Source organism: Poecilia reticulata, chromosome 13 (genome assembly GCF_904066995.2).
Source record: "Poecilia reticulata chromosome 13, P_reticulata-male-v2, whole genome shotgun sequence".
Lineage (NCBI taxonomy): Eukaryota > Metazoa > Chordata > Actinopteri > Cyprinodontiformes > Poeciliidae > Poecilia > Poecilia reticulata.
Window position 1 is genome coordinate 6,490,348 of NC_088842.1, and position 19,512 is coordinate 6,509,859.

Consider the following 19,512-nt stretch of genomic DNA (forward strand, 5'->3'; position numbering starts at 1 on the left):
GATCTGAGATCATAGAGGTCTGAACGACTCTTTGCACTCGAGCGCCTGTTAGACGACGACCGTCTGATAATTGTCCAACAGCAGAGAGGTCAGGACTTATGTTGTTGTTTTTTGTAACCCCTGCATTCATATTTTCTGCGAGCACATTGCCAGCGGTGAGGTCAAGTGCAGTTTTCTGTCATATGTGAGAATTTCAAGTTTGCTGCAATTTCAGAAAAGTCATGTGGCGTTCATCTTTTGGTCGCATTGATTGCTGCAGCGGTGTCTCAACGGTTCAGCCGGAGAAAATCAGACGGCACAGCTGCTGCAGCTGCTGACGTTCTCACTAAAACCTGGAAGATGGAGCGCGTCACCCCGGTTCTGAAGTCCTTCCACTGGCTCCCTGTAGCTCAGAGAGTAGAGTTTAAAATACTGTTGATCGTTTATAAATCACCGATCGACTTAGCCCGCATTACAGTAATGATCTGCTGTTGTTGTATCAACCTTCCAGCAGATCTCAGGTCTTCTGTTTCTGCTCTGCATCCCCAGAACCAAACATGGAGAAGCAGCATTCAGCTCCTATACACCACAAATCTGGAGCAAACTTCCAGAAAACTCCAAAGATGCTGAAACGTTGATTTTCTTGGTTACTGTGATGTTTTTAAGGTGTAGGGCACTTTGAACTGCCTTGTTGCCGAAATGTGCTAAACAAATAAACCCGACTTCACTTCACTTCACATTGCTAATGTCTCTTCCTACAGCAAGAGACCGCTCTGCTTCACAAGACAGCTCTAAGTGAGACTGGCTACACAGAGTCTGTGTACAGCAATCCTTGCCACAGTTTCTCAGCTCGATTTGGGTCTTGACTTTGACTGGGCCATTCTAACACTTGAATGGCTTGGCGATAACGTTTCCATTGCAGCTCTGGTTGTTTGGTTAGGGTCTTTGTCCAGCTTGACCCAGTCTTAAAACCTTCGGAACCTCTAACAGGTTTTCTTCCACCATTATCCTGCATTTTCTCCATCCATTTTCCCAATACCAACTGGATCAATACCAACTGGATCTATTCTTCTACCATGTTTCAAAGGTCTGATGGCCTGTTTTTTATTATTAATGGGTCTCAGAGATAGGCCTGTCACCATGAATAAAAATTTGCTGCACAATAAATAGTTCGAGCGATCCTTGCAATAAACGATAATATTGTGTTGTTTTGGGATCATTTTTAAGTCATTGACAATGGCATGATAATGCAAGTTCCCCTCTCTCAAAGACCAATCAACTTTATTTTTCTAAAGAACGCTTAACACAGAAACAGGAAGACATTTTAAATATCCTAAATAAAACACAACCAAAAAATAAAACGGAAAAAAACCCACTTAGAACCAAAACCATAAATAAAATGGATCATGAAATCGATGCGAGCAAAATTGCGCTAAAAAAAAATCTTAATCATCACAGTGGAAATTATCGAGCTCATTTTAATTTATGTCTAATTGATTAATTTCTTATTGCAACTACATGCCACACTTTTCAGATTACATGATTAAAAAAAAAAAAAAAAACACTTCTTTGTGTTGCTCTATTATAAAAATCTGAGCAAATTATCTTTAGGTGGAAATTATCAAAGGGTGTAAAATGGGACCGTAAAACCCAAATGAAATGTCATCTTTGAGCCCATAATGTTTATGACGCAAAACAATAGAGCACTATATTGCCGCTTTGACTCTGGGCTTACACAACGTCTCACGGCGGCACAATGACACATGGCCTGCATACATGAGGTGTGGCGCTTTAGTCCAGGATAATTGTGGTTTTCCACACGGTGTTTACAGGATTACGTCTGATTTGTGCTTGAGACAAGAGGTCAGTTAGCAAGACGCAGAGACACGGCTAGGTGCTTTAAGACACGGATAATTGTCGTGTAAGGTTGAGAAACAGCAGAGGATGATAAAAGTGAGATTATTTTTTGTTTGGGGACTATAAGCCGGCGGTGACTCGGCTGAGTTTTGTTTCTCATTATTCCTGCCCAAGTTAAGCCTCGGTGTTGTGAAAAAGTCTCTGGAGGGACAAAAACAGTCAACAACTTACTGTAAAAACAAAAGATTAATTTCGAGCCAATCAAACTGCGCAGATCATGAATTTAAATTAGATTGAAATTGACAAATAAACATAAATTTGCAAACTAAGAAAGACTCAAAAGATTCTTTGTTCATTTTTTGTTTTATTTCCTGTGCAAAATATGTATAAAACCACTATGCACAAATACAATGTGAAAGTGTTTTTTTTTTTTTTAATCAAAATCACAATTACAGTGAGACACATAAGACTTTTAACATGGGCCTTTCAGTGTTAAAAGGCCAAGCAAATGGTGCTTGGGTTCATTTATTTAATAAAGTCTCTTACACGTTTTCCCACATAACAAACACGCCAAGCTCATTGATAACCTTTATAATATTTACCATATTCAGAAAATAGAAGCTTAAAACACTCATGGGTGAAATATGCTTTAATTTAAAGGGAGGTGGCAAAATCAGATGCTAAAAATGTATAACAGTACTGGAGATGCAGCATTTGACATTTTAAAAGTGCTTATAAAGTTGAATTGTTCTTGTCACAGTGTCTTGAATATTATCTGAAATTTATTTACATTTAAAAACGGAATTTTAATATTACATTTGGTCGCACTGGGGGAAAATGTATATACACCAGCAATAAAAACGTATGTAGACTTTTCAGTGTAAATTCCAAGTTAGAAGAGAAAGAAGAATGAGGTTGTCAGACCCTATAAGTAATAAAACAGAAAAATTTGCTTAGTGAATTACATAAAAAAATATTAAGTATACAATGCTTCCTTGAGAATAAATTACAGTGCCTTGTAACAATATTAATATCCCTTTAACAATTTTAGATTTTGTCATATCACAGCCACAAACTTTTTCTTTGATAGATCAACATACAGTAGGAGATAACTGCAGTATGGAGGGAAAATTATACATAGTCATAAAGGTATGGCATATATATTCAGTATATACGTCAATAATGTGATCTTAATATAAGCAGAACTGACTGTTCAGTTGTTTAGAGAACAGAGACACACCACACAGGTCAGAAAACATACACTTTCCAGAATCAGAGCAAAAATTAAGGACCGCGTTGCATTTTCATTTGACTTCAGATATTACGTGATACTTTGTTTCAACCTAAAAGAAAATTCCAACTTTAAAGCATCAATGTCTGTGGTTATGTGACAAAAGCTCAAGCTGCTTTAATAATTTTGCAAGACCATGTATATACAGTATGTTAAAAATAAAGAATTTCTAAAAACATCTGGCTACGTTTGCAAAAAAAAAAAAAAGGAAAAAATTCAATGCCTTCTACAAAATATGAGACTTGTTTTCAATTACACCACCAGAACTAGCTGCTAGGATAATTCATATTTTCTGGTTTTAAGTTAATAGACAGCATTTGGTTTGTGCCGTGTAATTTAAGGCATCAGGGGCTTTCATTCAAGTATCCCTTCGTTGTGATGTATAAATATTGCCATGTGTCTTTTCCAGTCAAATTCCACTCCACTTTCAGTCACAAAACACTCATAAAATCCAGACAGCGGTACAACACATGAAGCTCACTGTTTGGACCCATGCTTTCGCTCTGGTTTCAGGTGTTTGTCACCCAAGGACGGGATCTGGGGGAGGAGGGCATGCATAGACGGTGTGTGGTCGCAGAAGTCGGTCAGACGCCTGTGACGTTGGCCCAGGTGGGGAAAGTGTCCAGGTGAAACATCGCCTTGCCCCAGGTGTTGATGGCCAGTGTAATGCAAATGATGCCGATAATGTTCATAACTATCCCAGTCTTAGCCTGTCAGGGACAAAAATACATACAAATACTTTTTTTTAATGGTGTGCTATATTTACCTTAAGTCAATAGATCTGAAAATATTGTTCTGTTCAATTTATTGAAGGCTTTCAGTTCAGTGACAGTTTGCCAAAACTGTCCTCTGAGTGGGTTAGCTTGATAAAAAGCAAATTTCAAAAAAAAAAATGTATCTCCATCACATAAAAGTTTCTATTGGCTAAAAATGGTCAAACTAAATGATGTCCTCTTTCAGTTTTACTGTGTGTATTGTTCCCCGAAGACAAACGAAAACGCAGAACGAGAACGTAAAAACCAGCCTTGTGTCCTACGCCTCGCTTTGTACAGGGGATCTGGGCTCTTGGCTGTTGAGACATGAGTACCAACCAGGCAAATTAGCAAACAGAAGCAGAAGCTGTGAATGACGTTACTGTCAGTTTTTTTTTTTTTTTTTGCGCGGTTTTTAGAATTGACCCTGTCTACCTGCAGATTCAGCAATGGCAGAGATGGAAGTGAACGAAGTCGTTCTTGTCCGTGTTGGCCACGCCTCCAAATGTTGAATTAACATTAACATTAACATTAACAACTTGTTCGACTTGACATTTCTCTCTTGGCAGAGGAGGATGGTCGTTTAGGGCGCAGGCAGTTTCCGGTAAACTTCTTAAGAGTCGAAATGGAGCATTACATATGTCAAAAGTTAGCAATTGGGTAGAATTTCAAATCTCAACACAGTCCACGCCTCCAGGAAGCGATCATTTCTCAGTAGCCGAGAGCCCAAACTGTACGAAGTGACGCGTAAAACAAGGGGCTGCTTTTTTTATCAGGCTTCCCTGGTATAGGTCCTTCTCATTTGCTGTATTCCACACAGTTTCTCCCACACGCTTGGAAGGAGACACGGACACAAAAGTTAGGGTAATCATTTCCTTTTAAGCTACATTTTAGTTACAAAATGTCACAAAAAATTTTTTTTTATCAGACTTATAATCTTTTATAGGTTTGGAACATTGTGGGAAATATGCTTTTCGCCACGTTTTATAAAACCGCTTGGGTTGCAACTATAGACGACATTAAATACAGGTTATTGTGTCCTAATTGCATAACAGCAGCAGCAAAAGTCATAGCACCATCAGATTCAGCATATCATTTACAAAATAACCCCCACAATCAACCGTCCTACTCACCATGTCAGCAACCTTGAGGTGTCCATAAGAGAAGACTATGGCGTTGGGAGGGGTGGCGACGGGCAGCATGAAGGCGAACGAGGCGCTCAGAGTACAGGGCACCATGACGTACAGCGGATTGATTCCAATAGACTGAGACTGCAGTAATCACAAAGGAGGTTTTTAAGACTCTAAGGCTGGGATGAAAACAGACGTGATCGCATAATCCTCAGCTACTCTATCTGGCTATTTTTCCTTCCAACCACAATCATTGACTCATAACTCTGAATGAAATGTTGCAGTTCTGCCTGGAGTGAAAACTCTCATTAAGTGGGTATAATTAAGATGTAATTCCTGCTGGCCTCGTGCTGAGTCAAGACGTCCAAAATAGAAAGGCGCTACATGTGTTCGCGATAATGGCAGACTGCTGGGAACTAAGGGAACGTTGCTGAGTGGAATTTGCTCCTGAATTACATGTCACGAGGCACAGAGGCTCGGAACAAGTGCACAGTAATTTCTGTTTCTCAAAATAAACAGTGAAAAGAACTAAACTTCACATTTAAACTGTATATCAGGTCACCGCAATGATAGTGTTTTGTCTATGTAAATAGATTTTGTTTTAATCATCTAGATTTCCTTGACATCATGGCACACAATGCAATGAACCGTAAAACCATTATTATTCCAGGTTTTTCCTTTCCAAAGCTTTAGCTTTGCTTATCGGATTGAATTGTTCATTCCCTCTATTTTTACATAAAACTAGTTTTCACATTCGGCGACACAATATACATTGTCCTATAACTGTTTCACAGTTTTTCAGATTGAAGCCACAAACATTTTGGTTTACCACATAAAAACATACTAACCATGACAAAATGTAAAAAGGAAAGAAAAAACTAAAGTATAAATACTTTTACAAGTCACTTTTTTGGTACATATTTTTAGCTTTGCTTTTTATAGATATTAGTTTAATTGTTCCAATTAGAAACTATCTTTTGTGGCGTGATCTTTGTAATTCTGTGAAGTGGTCAGCCAGTAGGCACAGTAATGTCATTCTATAGTTGCTTTGTGACAGCCAGACAGGGCAGTGGGCTGCTCTGGTGTACTTGGCAGATTATTAATGGGAGGAGGGCCCCACTGAGGAGCAGAACATATTCACCCCGAATAACCAACTAGAGAGCTTGCCAAACATGGGAAAGTAGGCCAGTTCTCACTGGGAGCGATGTGAGTGCTGGAACACCAGTTCGGACATTAACTTAATTGAACAACTGTGGTCAGGCATGATTTTGTGTCCAGCCAGGGTTTACCTTGATTTCCAATATCTCATGTAACTGTCTCAGTGATAGCTCTTACCATTGAGGCTAAGACAGGTAGGAACAGCGTCGCAGTCGCCACATTGCTGGTGCACTCTGTGAAAGTAGCAATCAATAGGCATAAAATGATAGCTATTCCCCAGGGAGGGATGTTCTGCAGAGGAGCCATTTGGTCCCCCATCCACTTTGAGAGCCCTGATACCTGAAAGCAGAAAAATCTGACATAAGGCAAGCTAAGGTGCAACACAACATGACACAATACAATGCATTTCAACACAGGGTGACCAAATTAACTGTTTGTGAGATAGGATTGAGTTTCATCTGCATTAAAAAAAAAAAAAAAAGTTGAACGAACCATAAAAACACTATATGTCACATACAAAAAAAATTTTTTTAGACAAAAAAAATACATTTTAGTAATTTGAAGGTTGTGCTGTTTTGGTGTTACTAAACAGAGTGGTTCAAGTTGTTTAGATGCTCACAATATTGTAGACAATGTTCACAGTAAAACGATTCTAATGCCCCTGTCAAGTATACACTACACCAGCCGTCAAACAAGGCTTCTGCATGTTTGTGTGTCCACTAAAGCCTAGTACATGTGGCACAATTTTCTATTTTTTGCCCCGATTTTCCCCTTATGACAATCTTGGAACTTTCCGAGTTCTAAGATAATCGATAATCGTAACCGATCAACCTGCAGTGTGGTGTGTTGTTAGGTAGAATGTCGGACCGCTCCGATCTATAATCAGGCATATTCAACATGTTGGATTGTCTTGGCCCTTTTATCACAGCGTGTGGGGTTTTCCCTGACTGGGACCGAGAATGCAACCTGTTGAATGTTACAGGTAGTCAATCAGAAAGTGCAGTGGCATAATCACGGAGGGGAATCCCAAACAGCTGACATGGCGAAAAAACGAGAGTCCGTGACATCGGAGATGATATGTGAAAACAGCATGAATGTTAATTCAGCATTTCGTACAAGAAATATCAACAGAAACGATAATGAGAGGAACTGGAGCGAAACTGGTACCGTAGTTGATAAACCCGATAACTTTTCATCATTAACGTGACACAAACAGGTTATAAAGATAAGGCTATTTATTCAGTCAGGGCTTGACGCTGACACTAGCTCACTTAAAATCAGTCCACAAACTGTCACTATTGTTTCTACATCGCCATCCGTGTTTGTTTATTCTAAATTCACGTATGGTATGTTGGGGGTTTTTACGGGATTTTATTCTGGAATCGGGATGTTTGTGACTGGAGTCGATTCGTGTGTGGTGTGTTGTTCCTGCCATGTGGCTGGACACAGGAACACACAAGGTTTTTATTGCCTCGTGTGTGTGGTTACAGAGGTTTGGAAAAACGGGCGACAATTCTAAAATCGTGCCGTGTGAACCAGACTTAAGACTCACAAGCTCTACTCCTCTCCTCTTGTCTCTAACGCTCTCTGTATCATAATAAGGGTCAATATTACATCACACTCTTCAGCCCATTCTGCCATGATGGAACCTTTGCGCTTGTTTTTTGTAAAGCTTGTCAAAAAACAGACAGTCGGTGCCTAATATCACTTTTGTTTTGTTTATTTCACAAATGGTCATAAGATGATGCGCCATCAACTGCAAACAAACAGACAAGGACACAAACCAAACTTGTCATTTTTTATCTTATAACTTTAGTTGAAGGAAGAAGATGGCGATGGATAGCAGAATTCAGTTGGAAGGATTGGCAGTCCTGTATTCGTCGATTTGAAGCTAACAATTTTTACAAGATAAAAAGGTTAACGTTCATGTACTTCATAATCAAGTAAGATCGGTAAGATGCAATCAGATACTGTGTTACTGAAAAGGTACGCATCTAATCATCAGTAACCATGGAGAGAATGCTCCCCCATCAAAAAATACTGGTAAGCAACTATATTTCTGTATGCTCATAAGTCTGCCCTGTAAAACCACTGCCTATGAGCCCCAGGTGTGCTAAGTCCACAGATAAATTAGCTCAACTTGAACAAGTAGAAGCCATGGCTATAGTAGCAAAAATAACTTTCGAAAACAATTTTAGTCACTGTTCAATACTCCGGATCTTCACTTCTGATGTCTGTCAAGGGGTTTGATGATGTCGTTGTAAAGGGTCAATACCATAATCTAGCTTTACACAACAGTGGTGTGAAAATATAACATAGAAATGTAACTGTTCTTGCTACTTACTTCACTCCCCTTGGCGAGGGCAAACCCGCCCCCAAGGAGAAGTACAATACCCCATGGCACCTTCTTTTGGGCAACTTTCCAAGTGAGAAGTCGGGGTGTTGAGGTAGAGGACTGTTGCGTAGCTAGAGATTGAATGAAAATACCCACAAGAGACAAAACATTATAGAAATGGCCTCCTTTTAACTAGTTTTTTTTTCTAGAATGATGCCTTACTTGTATCAAAACTTCGGGTCCTGCGTGAACAGAATCGCGGTGGTTCAGAGGGTAGGACAAAGAGCAGGATGGCCACAAAGATCGCTACTGTGGCATCTGTCACATATCTGCGAGGTTAGAAGACCAGAGAGATTCTGCCATCAGCTGCATTCATTTACAAATTTGTGCAAATGTGTAAAATCAAATGAAAATCATAAGTACACACTCTGCTGTGGAGTTTAGCTCTGTAGCCCAGCCATGAACAAAACCGGGATCTCTGGAGAACCAAAGGACTACCAGCAAAACGAAGAGACTCAACACACTTATCTCTCCAAAACTCATAGTTCCCAGCTGACGGTGTTGCTCACGGATCACATTATACGCAGCAATGTCCTTTTCTGTCTTGGTTGCCCCACAGCCCCATGTTTTCCTGAAACTAGAGGAATCGCACTGGAGTTAGAATTTTCACGTCATCTCTACTGTCAAACATGATGCTAACGCAAGAAAGACATTGCATTCTCTGTCAGCGACTCACTTGAACCCCATGAAGACAAACTGCAGCCAGAGCCAGGCTAGTGTCAGCATGAGGATCATGTTTGGGAACGCAAATCCGAACCAGGAGGCAAAGTTAATCACATCTTCATTTTCAGGAAACAACCTTTAAGACACATGGAAATAGAGACAACTGTGCTGTAAAAAAGAAAAAAAAAGTTGAGCTTGTAAATCATAATTACGCACTCACTGGTTCATTTGTCCCTTAAGCACCAGATTGGGACCAGTTCCTGTCAGCGTGGCGGTGCCTCCGATGCTGGCAGCGTAACAAACACACAAGGTCATCCCTTTACCCATTCTTCGCCTCTCCATTGCCTCCTTGTGCCTGGCAACCTCGACTGAGGCATCTAAGAAAGTCACAACCACTGGGCCTTTAAACAAAGAGGAAGGAATGAAAAGAGTTTTCAGTTCTGCCCAACTCTGATTTAAAAAACAAAAAGATGCTAAGCAATGTTAGACTACATTAGATGTAGATGTCTTCATAAGAAACAGTATAGCAAATAAATGAATCAGTAATTATGGAACGCATTTTTTTTCTTGTCTTGAAACATTCAAAGGTGTCATATTATGTACTTTCAGGCCAAATAGTGCTATTTTATAGCACAATTAGTTACAATGCTGCCTTCGGTTGTTTGAAAAATGTTATATATATATATATATATATATATATATATATATATATATATATTTATTTATTTATTTATATACTTCTTTGTAACTTGTCGCCTTTAAATAGGGCTTCTGTCATTAAAAGCTCCTGCTCTTTCTGAAATTCCGCCTTCAGGAAGTCATTACAACATTGTTCCTCTAGTAACCTAAAACAGTAGTCCCCAGCCTTTTTACGGACCGGTCAAGACTTGGCAGTTTTATTGCGGCCTGGGGGGGATGAACCGTCAGACAAGGCTTCTGCATGTTGGTGTGTCCACTAAAGCCTAGTTCACATGGCACAATTAAAAAATTTTTTGCCCCGATTGTCCCCTTACGACAATCTTGGAACTTCCCGAGTTCTAAGATTGTCACTGGCGATAATCGTAACCGATCAACCTGCAGTGTGTGGTGTGTTGTTAGGTAGAATGTCGGACCGCTCCGATCTATAATCCGGCATATTCAACATGTTGGATTGTCTTGGCCCTTTTATCACAGCATGTGGGGTTTTCCCTGACTGGGAGAGAACGCAACCTGTTGAATGTGACAGGTAGCCAATCAGAAAGCGCGGTGACGTAATCACAGAGGGGAATCCCAAACAGCTGACATGGCGCAACTGAGAGTCCGTGACATCGGAGATGATATATGAAAACAGCATGAATGTTTATTCAGCATTTCGTACAAGAAATATCAACAGAAACAATAATGAGAGGAACTGGAGCGAAACTGGTACCGTAGTTGATAACTTTTCATCATTAACGTGACACAAATAGGTTATAAAGATAAGGCTATTCATTCAGTCAGGGCTTGACGCTGACACTAGCTCACTTAAAATCAGTCCACAAACTGTCACTATTGGTTCTACATCGTCATCCGTGTTTGTTTATTCTAAATTCACATATGGTATGTTGGGGATTTTACGGGATTTTCTCCTGGAATCTGGATGTTCGTGACTGGAGTTGGTTCGTGTGTGGAGTGTTGTTCCTGCTGTGTGGCTGGAACAACACACCACACACAAGGCAATAAAAGCCTCGTGGACACATGAACATTAGTTCTTGTGTCAATAGCACGAACATTAGTTCGTGTGTCCACAAGGCTCGTGTGTGGTCACAGAGGTTTGGAAAATCGGCCGACAATTCTAAAATCGTGCCGTGTGAACCAGACTTAAGCCTTAAGACTCACAAGCTCTACTCCACTCCTCTTGTCTCTACCACTGCCCTAACGCTCTCTGACTCTGGTTGCTATGATAACATTTACACCTTCAAAAGAAGATACAGATGTGCAACAAAAAACAACATTTTACTTTCATTAACATTTTAACTCATAATACCGACAAATTAATGGGAGCCCTGAGCTTGTTTCTCTGCAACGAGACGGTCCCATCTGGGAGTGATGGGAAACAATGACACCCAAAGTGTTGCTTAAGCACAAGGTGCTTGGTCTCTATGTGGCGAAGAAGTTTGAAGGCTCCGTTGCCTCATTAGCGAGCCGGTCGCCGCATATCATGCAGTTCGGGCTTGGAATGTGGGAGTCACCTACCGGGATAAATCCATTCTCCTGTCTCTTCTCTGGACCTTTTCCCCTTCGCAAAGAAACTTTCCAAAGACATCTGATCCATTTCTTACTCATTTTGCTGTTTGTGGGCTCAATGTTGGCGCAAAATGTAACCGAGAGAATCTGGTTAAAGAATTTTCAAAATTAAAGATCCTCCAGACTTGGATAATACATAGCAGGAATATTTAATTATTTCTTGTTTGGCCAGTACCAATTGATCCACGGACTGGTACTGATCCATGGCCCGGGGGTTGGGGACGACTGACCTAAAGCAGCTTGTATAATGAGCTCAGCAGATGTGCAGTTCCACCAGGTGTTTGCTAATTGCTGCTGGCTAGTCTGTAGGAGCTGAGTGGGGGGAGTTACAGAACTTTGGAAACTGCAGCTCTGAAGAGGAAGAATCAAGGCAACAGTCCGGGTATGTTTTTGATGAGGGAATAACTTTGTGTGATGATGTAAACTCAAAAAAAGTCAATTTCACATAATGCCACCCTATTTAACAGTCACTCACCGTTTCCCTCAGCCTCTTTTTCTGTCTGCGCAGGTGGCTTGCAGTCAGTGTCTGATGTCTGGACATGCTCGTCTGAACTGAGGATCTGTGGCACTTCTCTGTCACTGTTGTTAAGCTGATCCAGGACCGCTTGGACAATTGGCACCATCATAGCCGTGGTAGCCGTGTTGCTGATCCACATCGACAAGAACGCAGTGACACCCATAAAACCCAGCATCAACCTTGCAGAAACAAGACGAAAAAAACAAAACAAAACCAGTAAATGTGTCCTGTGATGCCCCAGCATCTTGTCTAGCCACTGAGTGGTAAATTTAGCCTCGTCTTCCTACAAAATTGAAAAATAAAAGTTCTTTGGAACTGAAGTCGTAAACTTAGGATGTGTTTTATCACCATACATGACAAAGTGGCACAAACTGTTTTACGATGCAGTAAAAATCTTGAACATAGCGCCCTTATCTTCAGTATATTTGCTCTTCTGATAGCCGATTAGTTAAGCTAAGGACATGTAGGTCTGAAAGATTAAGACGGCGGATGCGAGTCTTTCGGCGAGCTACTCACAGCGCTGGACGCACACCAACGAGAAGCAGCACCCTTAAAGCGATGCGTTTATGCAAATTCCAGTGCTCCACCGCCACGGCGACCAGCAGGCCTCCCACAAACAGCAAGTTGGTGTCCTTCAAGTACTGCATGCCCACCTGGGAACGGCGGATCATATGGGAGTTGATTCAATTTCTGCAAATTAATTCATTTTTTCAAAACCAGATTTCTGCCGGTTGTTTGACTTACGTCTTTAGACTGCATTATGCCAAACAAAGGGAAAAGGACAGCTGGGAGAAGTGATGTCACAGCCAGTGGAAGTACCTCAGTGCACCAGTACACTGCCATCAAGATGATCACATACGCACATTCTGCCTCCTGTATAGAAAACCCCATAAAGACATGTAAAAAAAAAAAACAACCGGTATATTTTTACAATACAATGTCTAATTTGGTTTAAAACTGCTCATACAAAGTCACCAATAAAAAGCTACACACATTTAAACTGGATGTTATGATGGTTCAAAGGGTGAAGATTAGAGTGTTCTATTCTTTCTGGTCACACACAAGTCAAGTTTACTTGTGTAGAACATTTCTGCAACAAGGCAGGTCAAAGTGCTTTACAGGATAGAAAAATATTTATATATGCTGACACTAGATTGTTCTTTAGATTCAAAAGTAATAACTAAAGTAATAACTATATATATAAAGTCGTAACTTTAGTACTAACTAAAGTTACAACATATCCACACATTTATATTACACAAACACTTTCCCACTGCAGACCTCGCAGAAAGTTATGTGGTGCTCAAAGTGCCACAATGTGATAAAAAGATACAAACATTAAATTACGTATATATGCTACACCATATTGAATTTGGTGTAGCATTTATTCTTTTTTTTTCAAAGTTCATGTTCTGCAATGCCAACTAAATGATTTAAACTCTTTGATCATTGCTCCATGCTTGTACTTATAGCTGGTGAGGCACCGACTTAATTATAATCTGATTTACAAATCTAGACCCCTGCATGTTATTGTTTACATAAGGAAATTTCACGCATGCGTACAATGCTGGAGGGCAAAAAGACTATTCTTTAACATGTGATGCTTAGCCGCGCCGCCGCCGCAGAATAATTCCGTGATCTCAATCAAACTTAGACATGTAGATATTATTAATTTCATGCTGTGCTTAACAGCAAAGGGAGAAACCGTTAACGGACAACTCAAAACCACGTCTTTCTTGCTCTCTGTATCAGCGCAGCTACTGTATTGCTAGATCGCTGTTACTGTCTCTTACTCTGCAGTTGTGGAGTCACAATATCTGGGATCATGAGCGCCCCCAGCGATGAGGCAAGAGAACTGCCTGCCTCACCTCGAATCTGTTCTCTGCCGTTTCTGATCGCTCCTCAGCACACGAAACACGTTACACACACAGTTGGTGACGATAAAAACACAGTACATTAAATACATAAGCTAAATTATGGAAAATCAGTTCATACATTAAATGTTTTTTAGCCATTTCATTGGCGACGTGCAGACAGGAGCAGCATGCTCTCATAGAATAGCAGCCGGCGCAGTTAGCGAGAGGTTGCGCAATCCCAGGTGAGGCTCAGCTCGCTGCTGCCTCACTGGCTTCGCTTCTAAGCATTTGAATGGGAAAATGCGAAAATTCAATAGTACAAACCACAGGGTGAAAATATCTTTATAAATGATTTTATTATTATATATTATTTTTCCATGATTATTTTTCCTCCCCTGACTGCATGTCACTGATATATATATATATATATATATATATATATATATATATATATATATATATATATATATATATATATATATATATATATATATATATATGAAGCCACTAATGTGCTGTCCAAACTTTAAGCAGATCATTTAATTTGAATAATATTGATGTTAAACCTAGTTTGTTCTTATGATCATCATGAGTATTTTGATATTACTTGATATTACTTATTTGTTTTGCAAAACTGTTTCCCCTTACATCTGTACAATAAATATCCTTTATTGTCCCATAGGGAAAGTCAGGTGTAACAGCTGCATTGAGGAATGTATGGTCACACAAAAATAAAAAATAATTTAAATTTATAGAAACAAAGTGAAGTATAATGGGCTGTAAAACTGTTCAAATACCAGGAAGGATGTAAGCACATACTGGTTTTGTTGGAAGCTATGATGGCTACAGAGTCTAACAGCTACTGGGAGGAAGGATCTCCTATCATGTTCCTTTGTGCACTTAGGATGCAGCAGACTGTCAGTGAAGGAGCTCTATATAGCTTCAGTGATAACTCGTCAGTGTCAAACTATCTCTTTCTTTAATATCGGATAACTTTTTTAAAATTTAAATTACTACAAAAAATATTTGTGTCATCTGCAAACATTACAAATGTTCATATCATTAAAACCCTAAAAATGTCAAACACCAAACGCATACAGAGGACTAAACGTGTTAAACTAAGCCATTGACTTTTGGGAGAAAGTCCAAAATTCAATGTCCATAAATGGACATTTGCCTTCTCGCAACTTTGCAGTTTTGTTCCCAACTTAAACATACATATTTAAGTGACCCTTTAATAATTTGTGTTTTTTGTTCAAGTGGCACATATGAACCTCTTTAATATTATTTTACGTGTTAATCAGACAATTTTAAACGATTAAAACACTTAAAATGTTCTGCTCTGTTGCTCTCAGAAGCAATAGGCGCGTGTTTGCTGGTCCAAAACTAATTTGTGTTCCTGCCTCCTTGCCAGCATGCCCAGGTGGACCCCATATGGGGAAAAGGAGGGCAGACCAGATGGGTCCCATATGGGTTTGTCCATGTAGGGGCACAGCCCACATGGGCCCCACGTAGGCTGTGGCCCTACATGGGCAAACCCATGTGGGGCCACCGTGGAACCCGCGGACAAACCCATATGGGGCCCACCTAGGCATGCTGGCAGGGTGGCCGCTGCGCATTATTAAAGTCCATCCCTGCTGTCATAACATTTTTGCCGGCCGTATGTGTCCCTGTCACAAGTAGAGGTGGCGATGTGGCAGAACCCCTTTGACTTTGCGTGTTCCCACGGCTGCCCTTGACAGTTGATGCTGACAAAAATACGAAGTTAAAACAACAGGACCGTGGGGTGCACCGCACCGCGGAGCCTCCGGGAGCCTCGTGCACAGCGCTCGTGCGTAGCAACAGGTGCAACCCCTCCGCGCGCCCCCCGAAAAACAAAAAACGAAGAGAGAACTTTTCTATCGCATTTCTGCTGTATTTATTCATTCAATTGCTAAAAAAAAAGAAAAAAAGAAAAAGAAAAGCAAAACAACGTTCTGTCCTGACATTTAATTTTTTTCTTTGAAACAGTTTTATTAGTCAGTGCACCATCTATTGACACATGAAATCAGTACATACCGATGTCCCGATCACCAAAGGCAGAGGAAGGAGAGCGCACGGAGTTAAAAAGAGGATACAGTCGTTCTTAACAGACCTGAGGAACCTGAAGAAACCCATCCTGGAGGAAAACTGAGAAACAGGGAGCCTGAGCACCATGGGTCGAGAATTTGACGCACGGAGGGAGAGAGGGGAAGAATGGGGGAGGAGAGGGGAGGAGAGTCCCTCAGCGAATAAAGGAGAGAAAGAGGGAGCCGAATCACAATGAGGAGTGAGTTTGAGAGTGAGAGAGATTTTTTTTTTTTTTTTAAAAGGCCTTCCCACTCAACAGTAGAGTGAGTTTTCCGCATAATTAGTGCACTCTTTTGCGCACTGTCTAATAAGCCCCTTTCAAAATAGATCACCTGCAGAGAAAGTGCTGATTCGGTCTAATCAGAAGAAGAAGGAGGGGGTGGGGGCTGGGTGGGGGGAATAAGGAAAATGCATTTCGTCACGGTTGTTATCTGAATGTTATCAGTTTATCCATGATGATAAGATTTTACCAACCCTTAAGCCCTTGTGTGCATAAGCACACAGGCAGTGTCAAGAGGTGAGTAAACAATTTTAAGCTAATTGTGGGAGTAGTATTAAAAAAAACACACTCACATCTATGACACATTGGTTAAATAAAAAGGAGGGAAATGGTTGAAATTTTGTAATATAGGTGTTACTTCTTGATAAATTTTGTGGTGTAGATGACCCACAATAAATAAGTGAGTCTACTTTAGCTGCACGTTTTTCCACAGCAAAGATACAGACAAAAAAACAACAAAACAGACGTTTTGAAACATTTCAAGTGTCCTTGAAAGCTGCAAATTTAGCCAGGGTATAATAAAATATGTGCTAAATTCCAAATATACATATAAAACAACATGTAGTGTAGATATCATTGTGTGCACTTTAACGGTCAGCTTGTTACCATGCTGAGAACAACTGCCTTTCTGTGAGATTATGGCGTTCACTTTTGTTTTGAATTTCTGAGCAAATAGAGCAAGAGTGTGGTATTTAACACAAGGTTATCAACCCAAGTGTGCTGGGTTGTCACTGCACATAAAGGTTCTTTTCCTTGTACTTGTCAGTGGGATCCAAATAAAGAAAGCAAGTAAAAAAAAAAGGTACACATTTAGGATTTTGTTATAGTTTTCCTCAAGTAAAAACACCAAAAGGTTTAGAAATGAATACCAAATGCGATTTGTATTCAAACGTATGTCAGCTTTGATCATCATGAATTATCTTTGAGATACACTTTGCATGGTAAGTGAGTACCTTGATCATAAACACTCAAAAAAATACTGAGCTTTTGATCTGCCCAGTATCGGGTCTTCTGATGCCCAACATGTGGCCTTGGCAGATCCAAACTAAAGCATTTACCTTCTTGAGAAATGTGCATACCTTGAACTTAATGACCTCAAAGTTTAGAGTCAAGAAAGAAACACTTTACCTTCCTTTTTCTTTTAAAATAAACTTCCTTTTTTTTTTATTTCAGTCTCTTTTTTTTCAAATAAGTGTTGTAATCTTCAGGTACACAAAAAGGTAGATATTTTATTTTTGCATTAACTGTTCATTATTTAATCTGTGTTTTATTGCTAATCCAATTACCAGTATTTTTATTTTATTTTTATTTTTTTTACAAACTAAGCAATAGTCAAATAAAAAAATAATAAGCAAAGCATTTTGCTAAGCTAAACATCTTTTCTAACTATTAGATAAGTAATCTGGGACTACAATCAACACAATGACACATTATATTGCTGCAGTATCATCTTGTTTCTGGATCGCTGTCAGGAATTTGTAATGTAGTAGATTCAGTGCACTAAAATTAAAAGGTCACTTCATGACTTCACGTGGGTGGTCATCTCTGTCACTTTACAGTATTATGTCATTAATCCATCAATAGCTGTGAACTAATTGTGATCATCGTCATCATTATCACATTAATGGAGAAAATGGGAGGATTCTTAGGAAGAGTCGTCGCCAGTACAATACGAGAGTCACGTGTTATCAGGAAAATTTGTCTTTTTCTGAAAAGATCAATTTACTTTCATTTTGCCCAACTTATTTTGTCATAGATCTTAACTTGTGCGTGAAAACAATAAAAAAAGGCACCACGATAGACGTCATTTTACATTCATCCATCTAAAAACGACTGTCAGCCTGTCGACAAAAACAAGCGAGTGTTCACAGAGCTGCTACGTTTTAAAGCCGTCCTGGAGATTTGAGTCCCGTTGTTGCCTCCACTTCTTTACACGTTTCACCACAATTCTAGTTTTCTAAAATGTGATTTTTTTATTTTTTTTTTAGAAAGCTAGCATGTCAGCTAGCAAGTCATTTTTGCTCAAAATGAAACACTTTAATTATTATGATAGTTAAATATCTTTTTTATCATTTACGCAGCTTTCAAATCCAGTATTCGTGGAAGCCAAAGGAAATCAGTGGAAATTGATTTAAGAGACACATAAGCAGAATTTGACTGGCTCCAGGGAAAAGTGCACGTTTGCATGTGCTTTTAACACCGCTTTTTTTTTTTGTCTTTTACTTTTGTCTTTTACTTCACCCAGCAGCAGAACAAAAAAAAAAAAGAAAAGAAAAGAAAAGTGGAACATGATATACCGAGCCAAAGAATGTCATGTTCTCTGGCTGTATCTTTGCCTGTAAAAGTGCTGACAGTAATTATTTTGCATTGGTGGTATGCTCGGACGAGGGAAGCTTTTAATTTGAGCGCCTGTAATTCAGGGTTTCAAACCCCTTGCGGTTGTGCATAAACGCCACGTCCAGGCCGAATGAAATGCGAAGCAGCAGCCGGCCGTTTCATTTTGGACGGTCTGCTGTCTGAAATTGGGTAGAATTTGCTTTATTTCTACCTTTTGCTTGGATTTTTGGTTTAAAAAAAACAAACACCATTACACACTTAACTTGCCACACGCGCACTTTACATCCAAACACAACTGATATAATTGCACTGAGACACAGTTTCAGGTGAACTTTCCCCTCCCGTCCGTAAGAATAGATTTTCCATGAGTCAGTAGCAACCAGAATATTGAACTGACTTCTGAGCTGCTTTACATCGTTTTTTTGCTTAAAATATTAAAATATGTATTGTCCACCCGTTATATCAGGGGTGTCAAACGCATTTTCATTTTGAGTCGTACCAAAAACCTGAATGTTCTTTAAAGGGGCAGCTGTGCCATAATGTATTGATAAAACCCATTAAATTGCTAAAATATTTAATAAGTGTTATATTGAACATCTTTTCACACTTGTCAGTCCATCAAAGATTTTGCGTTTGTTTTTGTGTTTTTCTTTTTTTGCAGTCAAAATCACAGATTTTGCGGTCCAAATTTAGAATTTTTTTGGAAGGAATTTCTACAATATTTGCGTTAATGCATGATGTTAAATGTGACTTTTTATAAATCGCTCCGTCGGTCACAGACTGTGACTTGTCATCAAGTCATAGTCTATGACTATGAGGTGTGAGTGAGGCTGAGGCAGCAGTCACTTAGACCCAGTGTTGTTGGCCAATTTTGAGAAAAAAATGTCAGCAAAATGAGAAAAAAGTGGGAATCTGTTGATTTT

General features: G+C 39.6%; 1 protein-coding gene across 1 annotated transcript; it reads right to left on the minus strand.

The window, feature by feature from the left end:
• Positions 1-2,083: 2,083 nt before the first annotated feature.
• On the minus strand, positions 2,084-16,174 carry slc13a5b (solute carrier family 13 member 5b). Its single transcript, XM_008424940.3, has 12 exons — positions 15,922-16,174; positions 12,752-12,880; positions 12,524-12,660; positions 11,966-12,186; positions 9,446-9,626; positions 9,239-9,361; positions 8,930-9,139; positions 8,725-8,831; positions 8,512-8,633; positions 6,345-6,506; positions 5,013-5,150; positions 2,084-3,837 (listed from the first exon to the last, which is right to left on the minus strand). Exons 1-12 carry the CDS (start codon positions 16,057-16,059, stop codon positions 3,712-3,714), a joined length of 1,794 nt encoding a protein of 597 aa, XP_008423162.1. The 5' UTR covers positions 16,060-16,174; the 3' UTR covers positions 2,084-3,711.
• Positions 16,175-19,512: the final 3,338 nt, after the last annotated feature.